Source organism: Syngnathus typhle, linkage group LG19, assembly GCF_033458585.1.
Source record: "Syngnathus typhle isolate RoL2023-S1 ecotype Sweden linkage group LG19, RoL_Styp_1.0, whole genome shotgun sequence".
Classification (NCBI taxonomy): domain Eukaryota; kingdom Metazoa; phylum Chordata; class Actinopteri; order Syngnathiformes; family Syngnathidae; genus Syngnathus; species Syngnathus typhle.
This window is the reverse complement of record NC_083756.1, coordinates 6,102,231-6,124,634: the sequence shown is the minus strand read 5'-3', so window position 1 is coordinate 6,124,634 and position 22,404 is coordinate 6,102,231. Positions and strand designations below refer to the sequence as shown.

The 22,404-nt window shown below is 41.3% G+C and overlaps 1 protein-coding gene and 1 long non-coding RNA gene across 3 annotated transcripts; one reads left to right on the top strand and one right to left on the bottom strand.

Moving 5' to 3' along the window:
- Positions 1-205: 205 nt before the first annotated feature.
- Positions 206-21,850, bottom strand: LOC133143692 (matrix metalloproteinase-16-like). Its single transcript, XM_061265782.1, has 10 exons — positions 21,350-21,850; positions 15,367-15,515; positions 14,756-14,878; positions 12,560-12,864; positions 9,255-9,416; positions 7,162-7,379; positions 5,427-5,565; positions 3,703-3,853; positions 3,527-3,642; positions 206-2,101 (listed from the first exon to the last, which is right to left on the bottom strand). The coding sequence occupies exons 1-10, from the start codon at positions 21,476-21,478 to the stop codon at positions 1,767-1,769; spliced, it is 1,827 nt and encodes a 608-aa protein (XP_061121766.1). The 5' UTR covers positions 21,479-21,850; the 3' UTR covers positions 206-1,766.
- Positions 20,718-21,488, top strand: LOC133143694 (uncharacterized). Of its 2 annotated transcripts, none has more exons than XR_009710465.1 (2): positions 20,718-20,990; positions 21,327-21,488. It is a non-coding gene; the product is annotated as an uncharacterized LOC133143694 (long non-coding RNA). The 2 variants fall into 2 exon arrangements; XR_009710466.1 differs by having other exon boundaries at positions 21,317-21,488.
- Positions 21,851-22,404: the final 554 nt, after the last annotated feature.

Below are 22,404 nucleotides of genomic sequence, written 5' to 3'. Positions count from 1 at the left end.
GCCGGGCCAATGCGAGTGAGTCAGAGCATGCAGCTGCTCTTGAATTGTGCCTTACATGCAAAACACATACATTTAGATTGATTAACAACTGCTGAAAAAAAAATCCTTGAAATTATAAAAAAAAAATAATAATGTGTTGACTGCCACCCAAAAAAATAAATAAATCAACCACATAAATTTATACATAGCGTGAAAAAAGAATGAACAATTTCAAGGCAGCTTTTAATCATGGATTGAGCAATTTATTCATTCTATCAGGACATTTTTTTTTTCTTTACTGTCCTGAAGTCTAACACGAACAAAAAAAACAAATGTGAGATGTTCCATTTGCATCAACCAGAAAAGAAGACTGCGATCATGGAAATAGACATTCAGAGAGGACATTAAAAAGTTGACCAACTTGGGTAGGATGCACCTATTTGATCCTATTGGACGTTGGTTTTTAAATTTACCAGTACCTTTAAATTGGGAGTTGGGCAATATAAAAAAAAAAAAAAAAAGGCCTCCTAGCTTTTAAGGAAAAGAAAGCCACGTTGAGCACATGTGTGGTTGTAAGAGCTTGCATGCATGCTGACACAGGCACTGATCTTGACTTTTTGGGTCCTTGGATAGAAAGAAAACAGCATTTTGGGATGTGTGAGACCTGGCAAAAAAAAAAAAAAGGCAGTAGACAGGACTTCCAAAAAAAAAAATCCAAGAAACACCGAATGACATTTGGATGTGCACTCTTGTCAAAATAAAAAAGACATGATAATAATAAAAACAAATACTTAACCAACAACTCCAAAGATGTTCAAGTTACCAGAAATCTGCTGCAGGGAAATGATAAAACTTTAACAGCAACAAACATAAAACACAAAATAGTGGCTTTACTCCAGGAACCTTCAAATTATAATAACATTATTCCGAATATAAGCCGACTCTTTTATCCAGAGGAGCTCTGCAAGCCAGTGCTGAGCATTCTGGGTCTTGTAATAAAATCCAGAAATACCAAACGACGAGAAGCTTTTGAAGCCGCTTCTCATACAAATAAAACAAAGAAATAGCAGTATAGAAAAAAACAACAACACAAATGTAAAAGCAAGCACGAGAAATTTTAAGAATAATTAAGGCGAGTTAAAATATTGCAGAATGTTTTGGCCCCTGTGTCTTCAAACAGACTGCCACAACAGTCAGAGCTCTCACGCTGCATCAAATGATGACAAAAAAAAAAAGAAAAGAGTGATCCTCTTTGGAGAGATTCTATTTGGTTTCATTTGGTCTCTTCCTCAAGAATATTTTAAAGGGAACACGGACAACCTCCTTAAAAAGCGCAACAAATTAAGAACAAAATGAAAAAAGGGGGAAAAAAAAAAGTCATTATCTTTTAGGGTGGTGGGGTCACAGATTTTTGTTTTTTTGTCCAAACACCTGATATGACAGATGACAATGACGTGCCTGTGGGAAGAGTATGTCCCGCTTAAAGTTCTTCCCCTGATTCGGATTAAGAGCAGTCCGGCAAAAGATACAAAAGAAAACGGACCTCAAGTTTTTTTTTTTCTTCTTCTAACTGTCTAATTGTCATTTTAGGGGACACGTTCCTCGCAAAGTGTCCCTCTGCTCCCCTTGTCAGTGAAAAAAAAAAGGCTGATTCAGCAATCCTCTTGTCCCGAGGTCATGCCTTGAGTGTTAGGGGGCCGGTTGTCGGGGCCCTTTGTGGTTCTGATCGCCAACAAAAGAGGCTTCAAACGTTCATCCTTCAGGTCCGGTTTTGTCCTCATCAGCTTTCAAACCCATTCCTGCATGGAGCGTTTGCAGTAAAGTATGTGCCGCGGCGTACCTTTCCTCTTGAACTGCACCACGGTGTAGACCAGCACCAGCAGGCACAGGGCCAGCACGCACGGGATGACGATGGCGACCGCCTTCACCGTGTTGGCCTCGTCGTCCAGCTCGATGATCACGTCCGTGTTGCCGTCGCCGGCGGGAGGGCGACCCGGGTCGGCCGACATTAAATCGCAACCCATGAAGTCCTTGAGGATGGAACGCGGGTAGCCTGGCTCCACTCTGAGGAACTGGTTGTTGAACTTCCAGTATTCCTTCCCCTTGTAGAAATATGTGAAACCTGAAGGGGCGGGATGAGAAAAAATATAATAAATAAAACAATTTCACTAATAGTGAACGATGCAGTTGAGCCACTGTGCATTTGACAGCAGCGTTGTTAAGCAACGTTGTCACAGGAGATTAATTAAAAAAAACAAATCTCATTAAAACACACACACGTGAGTCAAACCACAAAGCTAATATCAAAGCAGAATACATGTCATGTAGAAACAAGCTGCTCTGGTGTTCTCCAAAGACTATTCCCCCCCCCCATGAGAATGAGTGGCCAATTGTACTGGTGTCACGCAAACTCGAAAGTCACAACGAGTCAGTGTTCATTTTTGATTCCAACCCCCTGGAGGAAGAATTCACTCGGAACCACGTGTCTCCTTCTGTGGGATTGTTTGTGAAGACAGCAATGCAAATGTTGAGCGAAGATAGAATGAAAGTTTTGCCTTTCCTGTGCACAGTGCAAACGGATATATTAATTAAATCCATTTTATAATATCAAGGTCGGTGTGAACCTTGTTTTTGACACCTCAAATTCATTTTAAGCGAGTTTTAAGGTTGACTCCAGGACGTCCCTAAAAATATCCATATCATGTAAAACTGGTCGCTTACCTTGCATGTGACAGCTTGGCTCGCTATTTATTATTCATGCCTGCTGTTTTCAGGGAAAATGAGGACAAATACTCTAAATGTAAATAGAATGGACGAGATTGGACTTTCTTGAAAATGGTGGACGGGAGACATTGTTCCTTCCAAAGAAAAAATATGTTCCTATGTGAATGTGTCACCCACGTCACCCACGTAGACGTGTACTCAATGATGTCAATTTATCTGGGTCGATCTCGGCGACACGTGACACACCCCGACCTGTATCGGCATGTGACGAATGCACGAGCCAATCAGCCACGCCGCCCACCCTTCCCGCTCACGTTCCTCCCGGCCTCAGCGGCACAAATATTGGCCTATGAATTTGGCTGCCGACCCACAGGACAGATGGCCCGAGCGTTCGGTACCACCTGCCCTGCTTTTTCCGACCAAGGTGTTGCCAAATCCGGGCCCGGGTCCAACTGGCAGGATAAGCTCAACGGGGAAAGATTTTCTCGTCTGCAAACAATCGAGCGGGTCGACAGGTGAACACTTTTGAAAGTTACATACGGCTTGATTCATCGAGCCATCGGGCTGAAACCGGAAGATCCCAGTGGTGCTTTCGGCTTCCAAATGAATTTGCACCAAAATATTTCTTGAGCAGGATGACCTATATTCATATTCCAATATAATCACCATTTCATTTACATGCCGATGCAAAATGAGAAAGATGGGGCAGATGAATGCCATTTACGTCCCAGTATAGCCAACCAGATGAAATCAATACAAGCTGGCAAATGAACACTACATCCAGCTGCTGCCAAATTAGAGTATCAGCAAGTACAAATCATACCGTTGGCTTTATCGACAAAGGCCCCCTGTGGCGATTCGGGCACACCTCTCCACACGGTGATGGGTTTCGGATAGCCGGGGTCCATGGTTCTCATTTCCTCGTTGTAGCGCCAGTACCTGAACACGAGCAAAAGATGAAGAAAGAAAAAATCACAAATAAATTTCCAATATCCATACCTGTCTCCTTTAAAGAAGTAAGTCTTGGCCACATCTTGCCACCACACGGCCGTCTCTATGCTCTGAGCCGGCATGCCGTGACCGTACTGGCTGATGTCCTTAGGGTATCCGGCCTGCAACACCGTGTCCTTAAACACCCAGAATTGCTTTCCTGCAAAGTAAAAAAAAAAAAAAAGAAAAGAAAATAGAAACGATGAGCAAAAGAAGGACAAGCAAGAGCGCGGGTTACCCTGCGGGTGCAATACACGAGTGAGAAGGGCAAATTTACAAGGACGGCGAGCACAAGCTTTGGCGTAAATATCAAGCGGTAAACCTGTTGCCTTGCGTAGTCGATGTTTCCCTCATTTAAAATAGGACAAGGCGCAAAGTGAAAAGTTCTGCCCTTGCTTTCCGATACTGTGGAAATTGAGGAGGCGGTAAAACTGAAAAGCCCAGAGTTCCATCTGCGATAACATAAATATAATATAATATAATATAATATAATATAATATAATAGAATAGAATAGAATAGAATAGAATAGAATAGAATAGAATAGAATAGAATAGAATAGAATAGAATAGAATAGAATAGAATAGAATAGAATAGAATAGAATAGAATAGAATAGAATAGAATAGAATAGAATAGAATAGAATATTGTTTTATTCTCCTTCTAAGTACACTCCCCAAATTTCTCTGCGTAGTGAACTCTCCTTCCTGGGGAGTAATGAGGTGAAACTGCACACTTCTGACAGTGTGACCCCAGGAAGTGCGTTTCAAGTCATTCCAGGAGGAATAGGAGGAAGTGGGGGTGGTTGGAAGAATTTGTATTATCATTATCATCGCTGCAATGATTAGAATCCCAAAAGAGTAAATGGGATTTGTTACACACACACAAACCAGCGGTGGCCTCTTTTTTAGAGAGGAAATTCATTTAACCTCTTTCCCTGACAAAGACCCACTCAATCCATGTCACACTTCCTCTGGCCCTGACACAAATAATAATAAAAAAACACACCCTGGGATTAAATTCACTTCCTACTTCAAAATTGGATTTTTTCTTTTTTTAAAGTAACATACAAGAGTTGTTCTGTATACAAAGGGGAATTATTTAGTGTTATAAGCTATCTGCATTTAAAGTCTACATCTAATTTTTATTTTTTTAAATTTTCTTCTGATTGAGGGGAGAAGCATACACTGGTATAAATGCCTCAATCCTGTTGTTAGCTAGTCTGGGAAGATAGCAGGGTGGAAAAAAGGCACACAAGCTTTTTGGCGCAAGTTGTGTGCGTTTCCAGGAATTGTTGGGTTTTGAAAATAGAAATGAGGTTGAGCGAAGATTCGTAGTTTTATTTGCCAGCCTGCTTTCATTGCCCTACCTAGGCGTCGACCTCATGCATATTGATACTGACAAGACAAAAAAATATATATAACTTGCCGTGCCGTCATTTCCAAGATTCATTTGGACTAAAACTGAAGATTTAAAGAGAAACATTAATACCGCTAGGACTAAGCTCACTATCAACATTATTAAAAGTCAAAGCTTTAGGATTACCTTGGATTTTCCGAGCAAGTGAGCAAAACATTCATCGTTTTCAGATTTACAGTGAAATAAGATCAAGGGAGTTCCCTCAGTGATAACAAAGACACGAGTCTCTTGTTTTTGTTTTGTACCAGACTATCAAGCCCCTAAAAATAAAAGAATAGTGGCGGTTGTAAAAAAAAAACAAAAAAAAACAGGCTTACCTTTGAAGAAAACAAATTTGCCCTCACTATTTTCATAGACAGCATCAATTTTGGGTGGCAGACCCCTCCAGAAAACACTGATGAGCATCGGGTACCCAGGCATGACCGTCTTATCCCGTACTCGCCAAAACCAATGATCCTAAAAGACAAAAAAAAATAATAAATCACCATAAATGATTATGAAGTATTTTCATGCTCTTTCATTTTGTCACGTGCAATATGGTGAGTATTCTCAGATTCTCAGCTTTCCCATTGGAATGGAAGGTGTGTCTATTTGATGAGGGATGAAATTTGATGCCAAAAACAGAGTCAGGGGAGACCCAGCTGGGAAAGCCATTTGGACTCCCACCCCATGCTAAAAAACAGTCCAGCACGTCTTCTCATTATACATTCAGGACACAAAAGATTTGGAGACACACACATACACACACCGAATGAAGGCTACATCAATAGCTGATTAAACAAAGCGTCTCCGCTACTCTCGCTTTTCTCACTTTCTAATCCAATTGTTTCGCTGGGACTCTGCTGGACACTTCTCCTCTTTCAACCTTGTTCACTCTGCCCAAACTTCTCACTTCCTTCTCTGATTCCTTTGCCTGGCTCACTTAAAAGCCACAGCTGCCCTAGATGCCAACTGCTTCACTTTTTTTTTCATATAAAGAATGCAAAAGGTAATTGAAAACACATGTTAAGTCTGAAATTGGATTCTCTGGACTTAATATGAGAGAAAATGTGATTTTCCCCACCCTAACATCTTATACTCCCACTAGGGAAAAAAGGATCCGTCATGAAAGCTCGGAAACATTTCAACTAATTTGTTCTTGTAGAAACAACAAACGTTGAAAATTGCAATTTAATTTAACAGAGTTTGCAAATAAAGGAAAAACGATAGCCCCACTAGATATGGTAAAAAAAAATATCAACTGTAACAAGCGCGTCATCTCACCTCGCTTTGTCATTTATAAAACAGGCTGAGAAGAAAATGCAACGTTTTTACAAAACAAATGTTTACTGGTATTTTCTAAGCACAGTAAGTAGATGTAGCAAATTCACTTAAATGTAATATAAAGTTGAAGTAATTTCCCCCATGGCCGATCGAGCTTTGTGAGTGGATAACATAATCATGTAGAGATTAAATAGACGTTGAATGAATTTTTTAAATAGTATAAATGCTTGAATATGAATTCCCCAAGTTAAAATCGATACGTCTGAATAATTCGAACTACTTGTTTACTATGAAATACTAAAATAAAAAACTTTAATGAACCATGAACACAGTGTAGGTGTTGAAATCAACAACTGTGCAGTTTCAACCATAATATATTGCAAAGTTTAAAAACAGATTTATTATCTTTGGCCGTAAAACGCAATGAGTGAGAAGGGGAAATGGCAAACAAAGTCTTCTCTTCCCCTTAACTCCACAAGACTCTTACTTAAGCAATTAATACTATTTATAACCCCCTACCGGAAAAAAAAAAAGGTCACATATAAAGCATGAGTAGCACTCTTTATCCTGTGTGTGCACAACACAAGGCTGCTTTGTGTCTTGCCTCAAGGTTTATCTGTGTTCCTCACTGCTTGGTGCAGTAGTCTTGTGCTCACAAGCTTCGACCAAGGATAAAGATTCATTGAGGCACGCGTGTAGTTTTCTCTTAAAAGCCACGTTTGTGAGTTGTGGGACAAAAAAATGGTCAGAGGTTCCAACTAATGGCTCAAAATATTGTTTTTTGTTTACCTTAAAGACAAACATCTCTCTTCTTAGTATGGCCAAGGTGTTGAAACATCCATCACAGATGTTAGGTTTAGCATTGGGATGAGACGGTCTGTCACCGGGAGGCAGGCGAGGAGGTCTGGTCTGCCGGTCTGGTTTGCGTGGATCGGAAGGCGGGTGGGAACGAGCAGGGGGCACCGTTGGTAAAGGCTTGGTGGGCTGCGGGAGCTTGTCAGGAGGCCCTAAAAAAAATGAGAATGTCGACAAAAAAAAAAAAAGAGCTACGCGAGGAAAAAAACATTCACTCCCATTGACGGCAAAAGACGTCAAAGATTCTGGGCTGGCAGAGAATGAGTTAACCACTTCCCTTAATGTATTTTTCAATCTTAAAAAAAAAGATGCCGTTGAACCTGAACGTAAGAATAAAACAAGCGGTGTACAGATTTCCCTCGCTAACGCTTAATATTCATGACTAACATGAAAGCAGACTGAAGAACATGAATCCAACGAGTACAAAGAGAGAGGTAGAAAGGAGGACCATGAGTGGGTTGCAAGTATAAATAATTGAACACATGATGGTGCAGAGATAACATTCCCTGTGAATGTGGAAAAAAATAAAGATATGGCCGGCTTCACAAGCTGCAGGAATATTCCATATTTTTTATATGGAAGACTTTTCAGTGAATGTAAAACAGATCCAATGATTCTAATGATGATTGCAGATGAAGGAAGCAATTGTTAAAGGGAAGGAGGCAATCGACAGCGCGCATACATCAAACTAATCGAACGGCGGGCCGATCAGTGGATTAACGGGAGCGCGAGACATCTTCCAGTCCACATAACGGATGCTTGGGGTTTTACATGAGTGGGATTCCTTTCACTGACTGAATTAAATCCTGTGAAATACATCCCAGATTAGACGAGGCAAAGCGCTCGGCAGTTATGTAAGCATGCGGGGAGATCACAGTCAGTTGGACACTCGAGGGGGGGTGGGGGTTAAACTGGCAACATCTCAGTGCCATGACAAGAGAAAATAAATACTATACAGAATTCTTGCGCCACTGTATCACAAGAAACCCCCCCCCACCCCCGAAATCTCATTTCCACTCGTGTGATGGTTAATTCCTTTAAGTACACACCGAAACCGACCGAGTCTGTTTTGTTTCCACCGAAACGTTATCAGTGCGAGCAGCGTACGCCAAAAAGGAAAGTCTCGAGGTGGATTTGCTTGCCATCAAGATAAGACGGAACTGTTTAGCCGGAGTAACAAATGAATGAATATAAGTCGCTCATGGCAAGTCAAACAAAAATAAACCGAAAGCCTATTAGTGTCCAAGGAGCCCCAAGGACTGGTTTTTACAAATTAAATCAGACGTGACTCCGAGACACGTTACGGACAACTTATTTGTGTTGGCTAGAACATAAATATGGTGGTTGGCAGTTGGGAGCGCTGACATTTCTTCAACAAGTTTTATTTTTTGTACTGCTCAGTTGGTATGTAGAAGATTGAAGAAGAAGAAAAAAAAAAAAGCCTGAGGCCACAATGTGTAATCGCAATACTGTGTGACAAAAGCGCTTAAGTCTTAATTACACTGGAAATCTTGATATGTTTGCAGCCCAATGACATCATGACCATTTTTCCTTCCCAGCCTCAACGTCCCATTGATATAAACACGGAAGGTCGCACCATTGACCTTATTTGGATTCAACAATAAGGGGGGGGGGGAATTGCCGGGGGGGGAAACAGAGGAGGATTTCCGTGAGAGGAACTGCTGCCACTTGTCCTGCCCTTCAACTCCGAGTACAAGAGAGAGGTGGAGGGAGAGGAGTAAAACACAAGAGGGATGAGGAGAGATTTGATCCCATGCCCAGGTCTGTCACTCCCAAAGGTACCCTAGTCATGTAAACAGATGGCCGCTTCTTGTGTGTGTGTGTGAGGGAATGTGTGCAGCCATTCGTGCGACAGCCCGCTGTCATCTCGGTGGAGTGTAACTGGTTTACAGTCTCGACGGCTATAAGGGACAACTTCCCACTAAGTTCCGTCACATGCAAAGACAAGATGATCAAAACAGTACCAATGTGTCATCTAAAGAAAAAAATCCAAAAACAAAACTCACCATAAATCTTCTGGATGCCCAGCAGATCGTCCATGGGTAGTTTGAAGTTCTCAGTGTCCATGTATTGGTAAAAAGGAGCCATGATGGCCGTCGGGTCATTGGAGTGTTCCAGCCCGAGTGCGTGACCCAGTTCGTGGACCGCCACCAGGAATAAATCGTTACCTGAAAGTTTGGATGGAGAAATTAGCTGTGACATGGCCAATTTACAATATATGGAGTGAATTGAGGGGATTACGCAATAAGGTCCACACAGAAACGGGAGGCATAGGTTGTAATTAGCGTGCAGTTGCGGTTAACCAAAGCGGTTGTGAACTTTTGACTCGTGAACACTCTGTGGTCGACAGTTCAATTCGCTCTGAAATTAACAATCCCCCCCGTTCTCGACTGCCGCTAAATCCCCTTCATTTACGTCACACGGACCAAAAATTTCTCAGATGTGAGCATGAAATCGTTTTTGTTGTCAAGCGTAACTATTAAATTGAGTGTAGCCAGGTTTCGTTTGAAACATTGTAGTATTAATCTAGAAGAGAGAACAGTGCGTTGTTAATATATTTTGCAAGCGAGGAGGTCAAATGATTTCCACATGATACGAATGAATGAAGATGAACTGTAATTTTCCAAAGTGTTATTCTTAAGCTTCGACTCTTTGGCCTCCCGGGGGCATTTGAGGTTGCCATTTTATTTTTTCACTTGTCGACCTAAGTCATCCTGTACGCGGGGGTCCGTAAACAAAAAGCCAAGGGCGACTTGGTTACAGCCTCGCCAATGGTGAGGATACAAGACGGGTGGAAAGAAAAAAGGTGACAAGGAATAAAACAAGGTGGACAAAAAAAAAAAAGCAAATATGGGAAGATATGGTTTACTATTTACAAATATTCAAAGTTTTAAAAAGCTCAAGCGTCTGCAAGCTATTTACAGTATAGGCTACACGACAAACTGATAAATAACTAGTTTTGAAATCTGAGACTAGTAAAAACTTCAAATAGTTCAAAAAAATGAATGGTAATAAAAAACGGTCTATCTATCTCTGTTTTTAAAAAGCGAAGACAATTTGTCATTTTAGTAATCGATGCAAAATTTGTCTTTGCGGGTCACATAAAAGGATGTGTCGGGCCGTATCTGGCCCCCGCGCCTCGAGTTGGACACCTACGTTTCAGAGGGTTGAAATAAAAAAAAAAAAATGACATTTCAAAGGGTGGCGTTAACATTTACATTGACAATCCTCTCTCTCGGTGGTAAACAGGAGCCGTGAGAGTCGTCTGCTTGCTCTTTCTCCGTAATTTACAAGCTCCCTATACATGTCGCGGCCTATCTGTGTGCTCGGGGCACATGGGATGTGGGAATACAACCTCCCTGACATAAACATGAACAAGATAAACAGACACAGGCACACAAATCAGATGACGATGCTGTCCGTCCAAGTTCTGGAGTTCCGATCTGATAGGTCTCGTAGAAATATACGAATAAAATAGTTTTTGATGTTATCACTAAAAATGTTTATACAAACGCAAAGACCAAAGTTGTTCTATCGCTTGGGTGTTTTTGTTTTTTTTGTGGTGCTTTTCTGGTTTGGCCTAAATTGTTTTGCAGTGTTACGCTTCAACAATTCCCCTAAGAGACTTCACCACTGACAATTTGCTGTAGAAGTGCACACCAAAGGGGGGTAATTGCATTTCGATGTTGTTTTCTGTCTCCAAGCACGCTGATTTTTTTTTTTTCTCCAATATTGAATCAGAGCAAAAAAAAAAAATACAATATATATTTTTTTGTCATTGAATGTACTAAGTTTTGGAGAAGCTAACTCAACATAACATGTACTCTGGCTGTGGCGTAATTATTTATTTACAGAAACTGCAACGGAGTGAAATTCAGACTTTGGAATATTGCCAAGGATTCGAGTATCAGCAGCTCCTGCGGACTGGAGGTAAATAAACCAGCAGCGAGCATTATAATTAATGCTGCCAAGGAAAGGACATCCTTTATTCTTGTCATGTTTATCTCAGCGTAGCACCTGTGAGCAAGACAGGGGGATTGGTGTACATTTTTTATTGTGATCATTCATCATTAATAATACATTTCCGAGCGAGGGGGCTTTGCACGTTGCCACACAAAAACAGGTGTCCTTGGAAAGCCCCAAACTATAATATTGCTTGTGAAAACTCGCAGATGCTGATGCACGTCATTTTCAATTAAGATGCTGCGGAGAATCTTATAAGGGCATATCAACGGGAGGGGACGCCTTATCAAGGTGTGTGTTTGTGTGTGTGTGCATGTGTGGAGGCGGAAGCGAGCCCCAGCGCCCATGTGGAAGTTGATGCTGCTGCTGTCAGTAGGTGGCTGTCTATTTCTAGTGGCAGCCTGGTGGGCAGAAACACGTGCTGACGTCTCTGCTTCCTTCCGTGACTTTATTTCGCTCCCGAGTGTGCGTGCGATTGCAAAAACTCGCCTTCAAAGTGATGTTTGTAATACATTTGGGATAATAATACGTTACGATGACACGTTTGGATTAAGAGATCACTTCGCACACAATTTTTTTTTTTTTTACTCCCTTAACTAGTCATCAAATTGATTGAAACTATTCTCAAGTTGATCAAAATCAACAGATTTAAAAGAAAAATATATCCTTACAAATGACACCCCAATACTCGAGTGTGATCCACTAATCCACTCGCACATGTCAGTGTTGCCGGGTAAAAAGGTTCAGACAAAACATCACGTGTGAACTTACAAGATGGAACAGCTACAATACGAGCGTACTTAAATCGCATGCTTGCGTGCGTTTATCTCCCAGCGGACCGAGGATTAATTCTCCAGTGCTCACTGGTGGCCTCATCATCCAAAAACAATAACAACAATAACATCCACAGTCCGCCGACAACCAAAACGCCAAATGGTCCTTTCCCCTCAACGGTGTGAGGGATTAGCTATGACAGACTGGCGGCTTACTGGACAGATATTTATCAGCGCCACTGAAATATGCCAAGGTCGAGTTTAGGGTACCGTGTTTTCCGCACTGTAAGGCGCACCAATTTAATCCGGTGCGCCTTATATATGGACCAATATTGAGCCACTATGGCAGGCGTGTCCAAATATACGGACTTATATATGGACAAAGTTTTAAAATGGGCCAGGTGCGCCTTATAATCCGGTGCGCCTTATATATGGACAAAGTTTTAAAATGGGCCATTCATTGAAGGTGCGCCTTATAATCCAGCGCGCCTTATAGTGCGGAAAATACGGTACTGTATGTGTATCTTCCATGTTTAGTTTAAAACGGTGAATCACGACTTTCGACCGTAGCTTACCATCATGGTTGGGGTTGCCCAGCGTCCACGGCTCATCCGAGTCAAAGTGTGTATCTCCGCCGATCCCTGGCCCTGGGAAGTAGGCGTGGGCTAGGAAGCCGCCCTCGCCGTCAAACGGTGAGCTATCACCATGGAAACCTGAGGCAAAGATAATCGTGATGTCCACGTCTTTTTTGGTTCGCTCCAGTTCACTGTACGGCACGGCTTCGAAGCGCAGCGGTGTCACGTTTTGCCAAACGTCAAAAGCTCGCCGGATGGCATCGTGGGTCTCCTCGGCACCGACTTTGGGGGTCACGTTCTTTATGCTGTACGGATAGGACACACAAAATGGAAGACTTTATTACTGTTGTGTTGTTTCAAATGTGAAGTAGTACACAAGGTACCCAAAGTTAAAAATACGATCCTGCCAACTGAGGCTTACCATTTTTGAGCCGAGTCCACAATGCCAACTCTGATTTGTCGCAGGTGTGGAGAGGATTGGACAATTTTCTAGCTCACAAATCTACTTTCTAATTAAGGCTTATCAACAGCCCACTGCCTTCTGAAAGCCCAAGTCTGGTTAGTCACGGAGGGGGGAAAAAGCTCTCACGGCTTTCTACGCTCTGAGAATAATCGTCACGGTATTAACATTTGGTTTCACTCTGGTTTGGTTGCCAACAGCTTATGAGAAGACGTCTGCCTGCTGTTGTAGCTGACTCGAATGGTGATTTTTTTTTTTTAATGACGTTTGAAATAAAGTCCGAGCCCTTTCCAAAACCACCGCTAATTGACGAATGAAAGAATTTGACCCCTTCTATGGCCATATCAAATATTTAACTCCATGTTGGGAGGTGATAATTACTCTGAATGCATCTCGTGTGCTATAATAGTACTTGCATGTGGGGAAAACAGTGGGGATGCCAAAGCTAATTAGGGCCTCCCAACAGCACATACTGTATACGCCGACGTGGAAACCAACACACACACCATGCATTAATCATGCCTTTTCAAAACCCAGCTTTGTTTTTTAATGATTATTTAACGAGTCTGAAAGCGAAAGATGGATAATTTAGGGGGGGGGGGTTAGTGTGACCGTAGCTGGAATCAAACCAAGCGATAGCAGATTGAGACAGCGGGGAGGACATTAAAAATCCACTTGCAGAAATGTGTTTTTCCATTTTGGGGTGCGATTTAACTAAATGAGTAAAAATTGATTGATCAACTCTTTTTATTCAGTGTTTTTCCATCGAAATAGTTTTTTTTATTTGAGCCTCTATGAAACAATTAAAAAGGTATTGCTGTCGATTTGTAGATCCTCGTAAAATGTTTGTTTTAGCATTTTAGCTATCTGTATCGAGCGGCCCAGTTGGGTATGGAATACTATAATATTTTTTGGGTGTTTTTATTAAACCGTCTAGGTTTGTTCTGTTCTTTTGTGCTGAATATTTAACATTTGACATTTTCCGAGATTCATATCTTGTCGGAGCCATTCCGGACTGCACTGCTCGGTGGCGGCAAAGCGTTTGCTCGCTGTCGAAGGTGGAAGACGAAATGGAATTTCACCGCATTCACGACTTTGGCTGCAGCAGTTTGACAGCCCGAGGCAAAGCTGCCTAAGCTTCGCACACCGCCACGTAGAGCCCTTACGAATATGCGCGCGGGAGCAAATACACTCTGGAAATCCTTCGATCCTATTACATAATCTATCCCTCAACTTTGCACTCGGGGGGTTCCTCTTCTCCTTGTAGCTCATCTCTGTTTTTCACATGCCTTGACTGAGCCTGACAATTTATATATTTATTTTTTTCAATAAAAAGAAATCTAAAAGCATTTTTTTTTAATTTTCATGACCAATTTATATAGAAATGCAAAAAAAATCCAAAGGGTTCCCCATTTGCATATATTTTTTTGTTTCTCTCGCAGTTCTGCCCCCGAACGATATCCCAAAACAGCTGCGTGTCTAATTCAATATTCGCCACGCGTTTATCCTCAAAGTAGACAAAAAGCAACCATTAAGGCTTGTCCCATAAAACATAAAGCCAAAGACAGATAAAAGAGATTTGACAAATTGTGTGCTCGTAAAAAGCAAAGTGAATCTCAGCTTAAAGCAACAGTGAACTTCTGATGACCTTCACGCGTCTTTGTCGTTACAGACGTTCATAAAACTTAACAAACCAGATATTCATTTTTTTTGCTCGAGGCAAGAATGTCACTCACCTGTACGTGATATGTTTGTGTTGCCACTTTTGTCCCGTTAGGGCGTACCGCCGTTTCCTGACGCTGAATTTCGATACACCCGCAATCTGGTCAGGAACGCCACATCTGGGCTTCTTCATCCACCTGCAGGAGGACACAACAATAAAACCTATTAAGACGGCTACCATGCAAAAATATTTTGAAGGCTCAACTGGCGCACTTTTCCAGTCCACGTTATCTGATGGATCCACATATGACGCTCACCTCAGTGTGTTCCCGCTGCATAGCGAGAAGCGAAGGGAAATAGAAAAACAGGCAGACTGTTAGCTGATCACATTTCACCCTGTTTCAGTCCAGTGGTTAGATGGCAGTCACTCGGCCGGCGGACACATTACGGCGTTACAGTTCAGTGGGCAGATTGAACTCATTGCCATTTGTAGCACGGATGGCATTTGGGTGTCGCCGGGGACAAATGTCAGCGAACAGCGTTTGAGTTACGCGCAGGTAAAAAGTCACCGCGCAGAGTGTCGAGGATCGATGACAACTTACAAAAGAAGAGTTAGTCACGTAAGGAGCATCACTTTGATTCACTCGTTTTGTTTGGACCGCGTTGAATTTTCGGTGTTACTCACTCTATGGTGTTGCTGTCCAGAGTTCCTGTAACGTTGAGGCCGTAACGGCGCTGCATGGCAGCGATAGCGGACTGCATGACTCGGGCAGAACGTAGCACTGACATTCTGGGGTCTGCAGGAGGGAGGTAGCCATACCTTTGGAGCCACGTCTAGGAGCAAAGAAAGACAAATTAGGGAAGGGTACCAAGTGGGAGACATTACGCATCATGCACATTGAAAATAAAATAAAATAAAATAAAATAAAATAAAATAAAATAAAATAAAATAAAATAAAATAAAATAAAATAAAATAAAATAAAATAAAATAAAATAAAATAAAATAAAATAAAATAAAATAAAATAAAATAAAATAAAATAAAATAAAATAAAATAAAATAAAATAAAATAAAATAAAATAAAATAAAATAAAATAAAATAAAATAAAATAAAATAAAATAAAATAAAATAAAAATAAAATAAAATAAAATAAAATAAAATAAAATAAAATAAAATAAAATAAAATAAAAAATAAAATAAAATAAAATAAAATAAAATAAAATAAAATAAAATAAAATAAAATAAAATAAACCCTTTATCCCATTGTTATAAATGAAAAGAATAGCACAGCAGTTGGCTCTTTTGAAAGAAATGATAAAATGGAAAGTGGCAGGAGGTAAAAAATAAAAAATAAAAAAAATCGAATTTATGTTAGGTTTACTGAGCAGAATGCAATCTTTTATCGTGTTGTTTGGCTTGTCAGGAAAAGAAATTGCCATAATAGAGCTCTCAGTGTCCCTATAAAATCCTGCCAAAGGGAATCACCTCAGATCTCGGGAGGGAGGAAAAGGGGGTAGTCGGGCTTTCCCACGCAAGACCTTTAAGGGATTTGGCTAGTCCCAGACGTTCTGTATTCCTCATCAGCAAAACAATAAACACAACGTCCGACGTCTGCATTTTGTGACACAAATAAAATCCCCGGTCATAAAAAGAAGCAATAGATTGTAACGCATTTGAAGTGCGTCGAAACATAAACACGCCACTTGAGACTGGGAATCAAATGTCTAATAAACTGCCTGGCAGCAAATTCCCCTCAATTAGCCTTCACGCTGCTAAAGCTCTTTGGCAAAACACGAGTACGATCCGACAGGAGAATATCGTTACACTGTTTATAGTTTGGAGTGGCTGAAATACAATCAAATTTAGCAGCCAGTGAAGGTCAAACATGGAAGTTCATGACTGTAGAAACAGTAACATTAGCCTGCTCTCACGTCAACCAAATTAGAAGTTAAAATCTGAAGTAGCGTGACATCAAAAGGAGTTTCGTCATTTTTTGGTTTTAAGAGATGTCCGCATTTAGACAGCATGTCTTGAAAGAATATATAAAATTGTTTCCAGTGCATCTCACTTTGTAAAAATCACTCCTCTACTTTCTGCTGGTATTCATTTGACTTCTAATGCGTACTTTCTCCTTTCTTGTCCTGTAATTATCTGTTCTTCCTTGGCATCTCCTCTTTGAAAATGACAGCCATGTTTGGCGTTCCCCTTTTTCCCTGACTGCCACGATGATATCTTAAGAGGCAAAAAAAAAAAAAGCTAGGCACATCCGATCAAACAAAAAAGAAAAAAAAAAACACACAAGGCTGTTTTTAAATAAATCAACACATTTATCTGTTCAAATCTGTCCCACATTGGGCCAAAGTTGAGCTAGCACTCATGGAATAATATAAAAGTCGACCTTTAAAATTGCTTTACGTGGACTGTAAAGTTCTTGACACACTTTCAATAATAAGCAAACATCAACTCCAAGGTTGCTCTGCTTCTTTCAGCCTTCATTGCCATCCGTCTCCTTCATTACTTTGTTGAGCACATTCTTTAATTATTTCCCGTTGCCGGTCTTGTATCGATTGACTCTCCGTGCCGATTTGAGGAGAAGTCGCTCAACAGCCTCCTCGTTGGATGGAATGGAAATTCCTGCAGTAGGTCGGAACGCATTTAGGTCGTGTAATGACGTTAGTGGGCAATTTATGTAACACCTTTCGAGATGTAATGTGCTTCCATTTCACACCACTCGAAAACAACTTCATTCTGAGTGTCGTGTCAATCAAAGCTTGTTTGAAACTATTTGAACTTTGTATCATAGTTTGCCAACTGGTCTGTTTTGGCAAAATTCTTTAAAATAACCAAAACCACAATTGAATCTCAGCTAATCAGCTTCCGCGTGATTCATACTTCTTTGCAGTCATGAGGTTAGAATTTCCCTTCTACTCATTAATTACGAATACTGGCTAAACCTAAAATGTCTGAATTCCATCTGAGCCTATTTCTGGATTCTCCGGACTTGTCTCCACTATACTGAGAAGTAGAACCCAGTCACTCCTCTGTATTTTCACCAGGACTGTTTTTTTAAATTTTTTATTCTCAACTGTTACACAATAAAGGAGAAAAAATGCAGGCAGACAGAAAACACTGCGATGTCAGCACTAACAAAAAAGAACCTATCCGTTTGAACAGAGTCAAAAAAACAAAATTTCATCTGCTGCCAAAAACGCCAACACTAGCGGGGGAAATATTTGAGTTGAAAAGAAGGGCAAAGTACTGTACTGACAAGGAGCTCGGATCCAACGTCCCTTTCAGGAGTTTGACAAAGAGGCTGAGTCGATGTGAACCTCGGGACCGACTCTCCGTTTCAAACTCAGACTGTACCTGACAAGCAGAAGGTGGCCTAATTACGACGATGGGTGCCATCAAAAGGCCATCGTGTAAGGGGATGGAATTACTCCATTATGGATGAGGTGTATGTCAGGGAGCCCGGCTGGCATAGCAACACGTTGCGAGCATGTGGCGACTGTTGATGTTGCCACTTTCGACACCGGTCTGCTCCCTCGGGTCACGGGGACGGCGAGTGATGTTGCTTTTAAAGATAAAATACTCCATATTTTATCTTTTAGTTGTTGTTGGTCCTATTTATTGGCAAGTACGAATACCGTATTTTCCGCACTATAAGGCGCACCGGATTATAAGGCGCACCTTCAATGAATGGCTCATTTCAAAACTTTGTCCATATATAAGTCCATATATTTGGACACGCCTGCCATAGTGTCTCAATATTGGTCCACATATAAGGCGCACCGGATTATAAGGCGCACTGTCGGCTTTTGAGAAAATTGGAGGTTTTTAAGTGCGCCTTATAGTGCGGAAAATACGGTACTTGGAAGTAAGCGGTAAACTTTTAGAACATAACCCAAGCCCACTAGCAAAGCGTGCCAAATCTGACCACTCTAAATTATTCATCACACCAACAACCACTGGTATGTGTGCCAGGGTTGTCAAGGAAACCACAGCCTTCCTGCCCACACCAGTGACCGCAAACCTACACGTAAACACACAATCAAACTGCTTTATCCCTCTTAAAGAGACAACTGGACTTCAAATAAGCTGATATTTGTGATGGGACACTTTGGCGGGCATTGCAAAAATGTAAAACAGTTCATATTCACCTTCAACTGACCCAATACACACACATAAGCAGACACACACACACCCAATACTTAATGCATGTCATGCTTACCTCAGTGGCCCCATTAGGACAAAATGTCAGAAAAATGTCATCCACAAATGTCAGAGCCTGATCCAACATACCGATCAGTGGTTGGTGCCTTTTGGGAGCGAGAGTGTATTCTTCTTTTTGAACTCAAACAACTTAAACCTTTTTTTCAAAACCTCTGCAAAAAAGCAAGTGTGGGGTTTGCACTTTTCAAACACCCAAACATTGTGGCACTCGAAATAATCTGTTACAATCAGCCACTTTACATACGAGACACCCTGAAGGCATCATCTCGCGTTTTGCATGTGTGTCTAAATATTTAGTGAAGTGTGAGCGTCAAATATAGAACACAAACACAACGGCTGGAGAGAGGGGGGCGGGGCTTATTTGTGTGTCAGACTGATGCTATGAATCATTAAGGTCAACACGTGTTGTATATGTCTCTAGGTGAGCCATATGTGATCGACAAACAGCTGACACCCCCGGTGGGCGATCAAATCTGCTCTCATACACAAAAATAATAATTTAAGAGCTGACACCTCATAACTATTCAGGATGGAGCATGGAACATCTATCCTGCTGGAATAATGTGCAACAAAAATGAATGACTTAGCAGTAACAGGCTGTACCTTCTGTACAAATCCAAATTAAAGGGGGGGGGGGGGGGGAAAGAATATTACTGGAGGACAAATGCAAGGCAGCCAATTTGACCATGAAGTCAAATCGAGGATCACAGCCAACCAGAACAGTAAGTCTTTCGAATGGAGCAGCAATTATTGAGCAAGTTCAGCTCATAGCTTCCACATCAAACCAGATTTATGATTTGCACTCCTACCCACTATAAATTAGTACCTGTCGTTGCTGGAGGTAGATCATATCTCACCTCAAAATTCACTCCCGAAATTCCCAACTATCAGAACTACAGCGCGTACAAAAACACTCAACAGTGCAGCAATCTTGATCCGCAAAGGGGGAAAAAAAAAAAAAATCAACAAATCAAATTTAAAAATCAAAGGCTTCTTTTTAATTTCTTTCTTCATGCCGGTGTCACGCTGAGCAGAAGAATGCTGCCTGCAGGATGCGGATGTCATTCAAATTCTTACGGCTGACATGTTTTTAGACTACAATGTGTTGAAAATAGCTGAAACTAAGCAATATTTTCAATCAATCAAATTATCAACAACCAATGGATCGGATCATAATTGCAAATATAATTACCGTATTTTCCGCACTATAAAGCGCACTGGATTATAAGGCGCACCTTCAATGAATGGCTAATTATAAAACTTTGTCCATATATAAGATATATACATTTGGCCCGCGGGCCAGACCTTGGTCACGCCTGCTGTAGTGGCTCAATATTGGTCCATATATAAGGCGCACCTGATTATAGGGCGCACTGTCGGCTTTTGAGAAAATTAGAGGTTTTAGGTGCGCCTTATAGTGCGGAAAATACGGTAAACAGAAATGCTCAGACATAAACAATAGTCACTTTAATTTTTATGTTGTTTAAATCTTATGGGAGAGAAAAGCAGAATCATATACATAGTCTAAAAATCTAAATTTATACTTGTTCATAAAGGGTGCTGCTAATTTTGCATTACGAGCGCTTAAGTTGATAACCTGCAGCATCTGGACTAAATCGAACGTCAGCCTCTCAGCCGAGAAGACTGTGGCATGCCAAACTTGCAAATCATGCTGACGTGTTGATGCACTACTTAAATGAGCGTCAGTGGACATGCCAAAACGTCCGTGTGAATGCATGACAGGACTGATTTGTACATAGATTGATTTTTTTTTTTTTTTTTTATGCGTGTGTGTGGGGGAGAGGGACATGTTCGTTCCTCCAAGGGGGAAATAACTACTGGCTCGAAAAGAAGAAACAATTAAAGTTGATTCTTTTAAAAGGCAGACATGTAAATCATGAGTACACCGCGTGCAGCCAACACTTGTGAATTTGAAAATGTTTTTTTTCCCCCACCCCTTCATTATTTGAAATAGTGGACAGGAAGGCAACAGTTCTTGAGACATCCAGTGGAAGATGATAGCACTTAGTAAGCATACAATTAGGTTGCTCTGATGTCATCGCTCAAAGTCCCGAGTGAGTATTATTTGTTCAGTTGTATTAAATATCATGCATTTCTTATTTAAAGCATTTTTCACTATTGACGCGGATTTGTGAGTTTAATACTAATTTGTATCATCATATTCTGCACATTTACCTATTAATAATGCATTGAATTGAGCTTTTATGTAAGATCATGTTCAATTTTCATCTTAGAAGTGGGAAAAACGAGCTGATCTATTGCACAAAGAGCCCATTGTTGCAAGAAACACAATGAAGCGTGTGTTGAAAACGCGACAAAAGTTGCAGTTTTGGACCACGAGTAGAATAACCACGGTGCTGTTGTCATTTGGAATGGTGAGCGGCTTTCAGGTGATGGATGTCCCGCTTGTTACCTCCACGCTGAACGGCTGCTCCTCTCCGTTCACGGCACATAAAATCCACAGCAACAACTGAAGGCATATCGTCCCCATCCAGCAGCGATCGAGACATCTCTTGCTGCTGCGCACCGCCAATAAAACCATAGTGAGCGCCGCTGCTTGTCCGCTTATTGTCTCAGTTCAAGTTTGACTCACAGTCGGTACAAACAACCCGGAGGCGGGCGTCATAAATCCTCAGACGTCTAGCAGCAACATTGGAGATGGATCGGGGAGGGAAGCAGCCAGCCTGCGAGTTCGGTCAATAGCCCACAATGCCTTCTGCAGGTTCCCTAAACCTGGAGGTCAATCGGGCTAGAAGATGTTAACGATTGCCAGTCGCCTCCCGATACAACCGTCCCCGGATCTGTCCTCCCGTGCGTCGGCTGTTGTTGCAGACCTCCAGAGCCTTTTCTGCCTGGCGCGGCATAGCTGCTCGTTTTCAATTGCGCTTCCCACCCGGTGCGCATGCGCGCATCCAGGAGCGCCTGAGCGCCCCCCATCCCCAAAACAAAAATAAATAAATAAATAAATAAACATCCCTGACAGCAAGCGTGTATGAGGTTGTTTTGCTCACATTGTCACGCGTAACGTCTGTTCACCGAGACAAGAAGAATGTATCTTACTTTGTCAGCACTTTACCACAAGCACACAATAGCCTTTGTTCAGTACTCCAGCTTTTGGTGCATGTTCTTTTTTTAGCAGGAAAGGAAATCATATTTTCTTTGTTTGTACATTTTACGTAGCGATCTGAAAATAAGCATTTTCAATATGCTTCCATTGAAAAGTGCGTGTTTATTTGGGCGGTTTTGATTCTTGTCATTTCCATTGTGATCCCATTGATGGCCACTAGAGGGCAGTGAACGCTCCTTTTAATTCAAGCAACTCTTATCAACTCAAAAGATTCTCACCACACCATATGATAAAAAAAAAGGACCAAAGTGAAAGTAGAACACATGACCTTTGGCCTTGTTCAGAGCCCAAACGATCAATGGCGTTAATGTTTCACAAGTACTTCCTTTATTTGCTCTTAT

Bases quoted from the DNA above. Each gene is read 5' to 3' on its own strand.
- LOC133143692 (XM_061265782.1), bottom strand. From the start codon at position 21,478: ATGGTTTTATTGGCGGTGCGCAGCAGCAAGAGATGTCTCGATCGCTGC. The intron at 9,417-12,559 runs GTAAGCTACGGT...CCAAACTTTCAG, and splicing joins GGGCAACCCCAACCATGATG to GTAACGATTTATTCCTGGTG. The intron at 7,380-9,254 runs GTGAGTTTTGTT...CATTTTTTTTAG, and splicing joins GGGCATCCAGAAGATTTATG to GGCCTCCTGACAAGCTCCCG.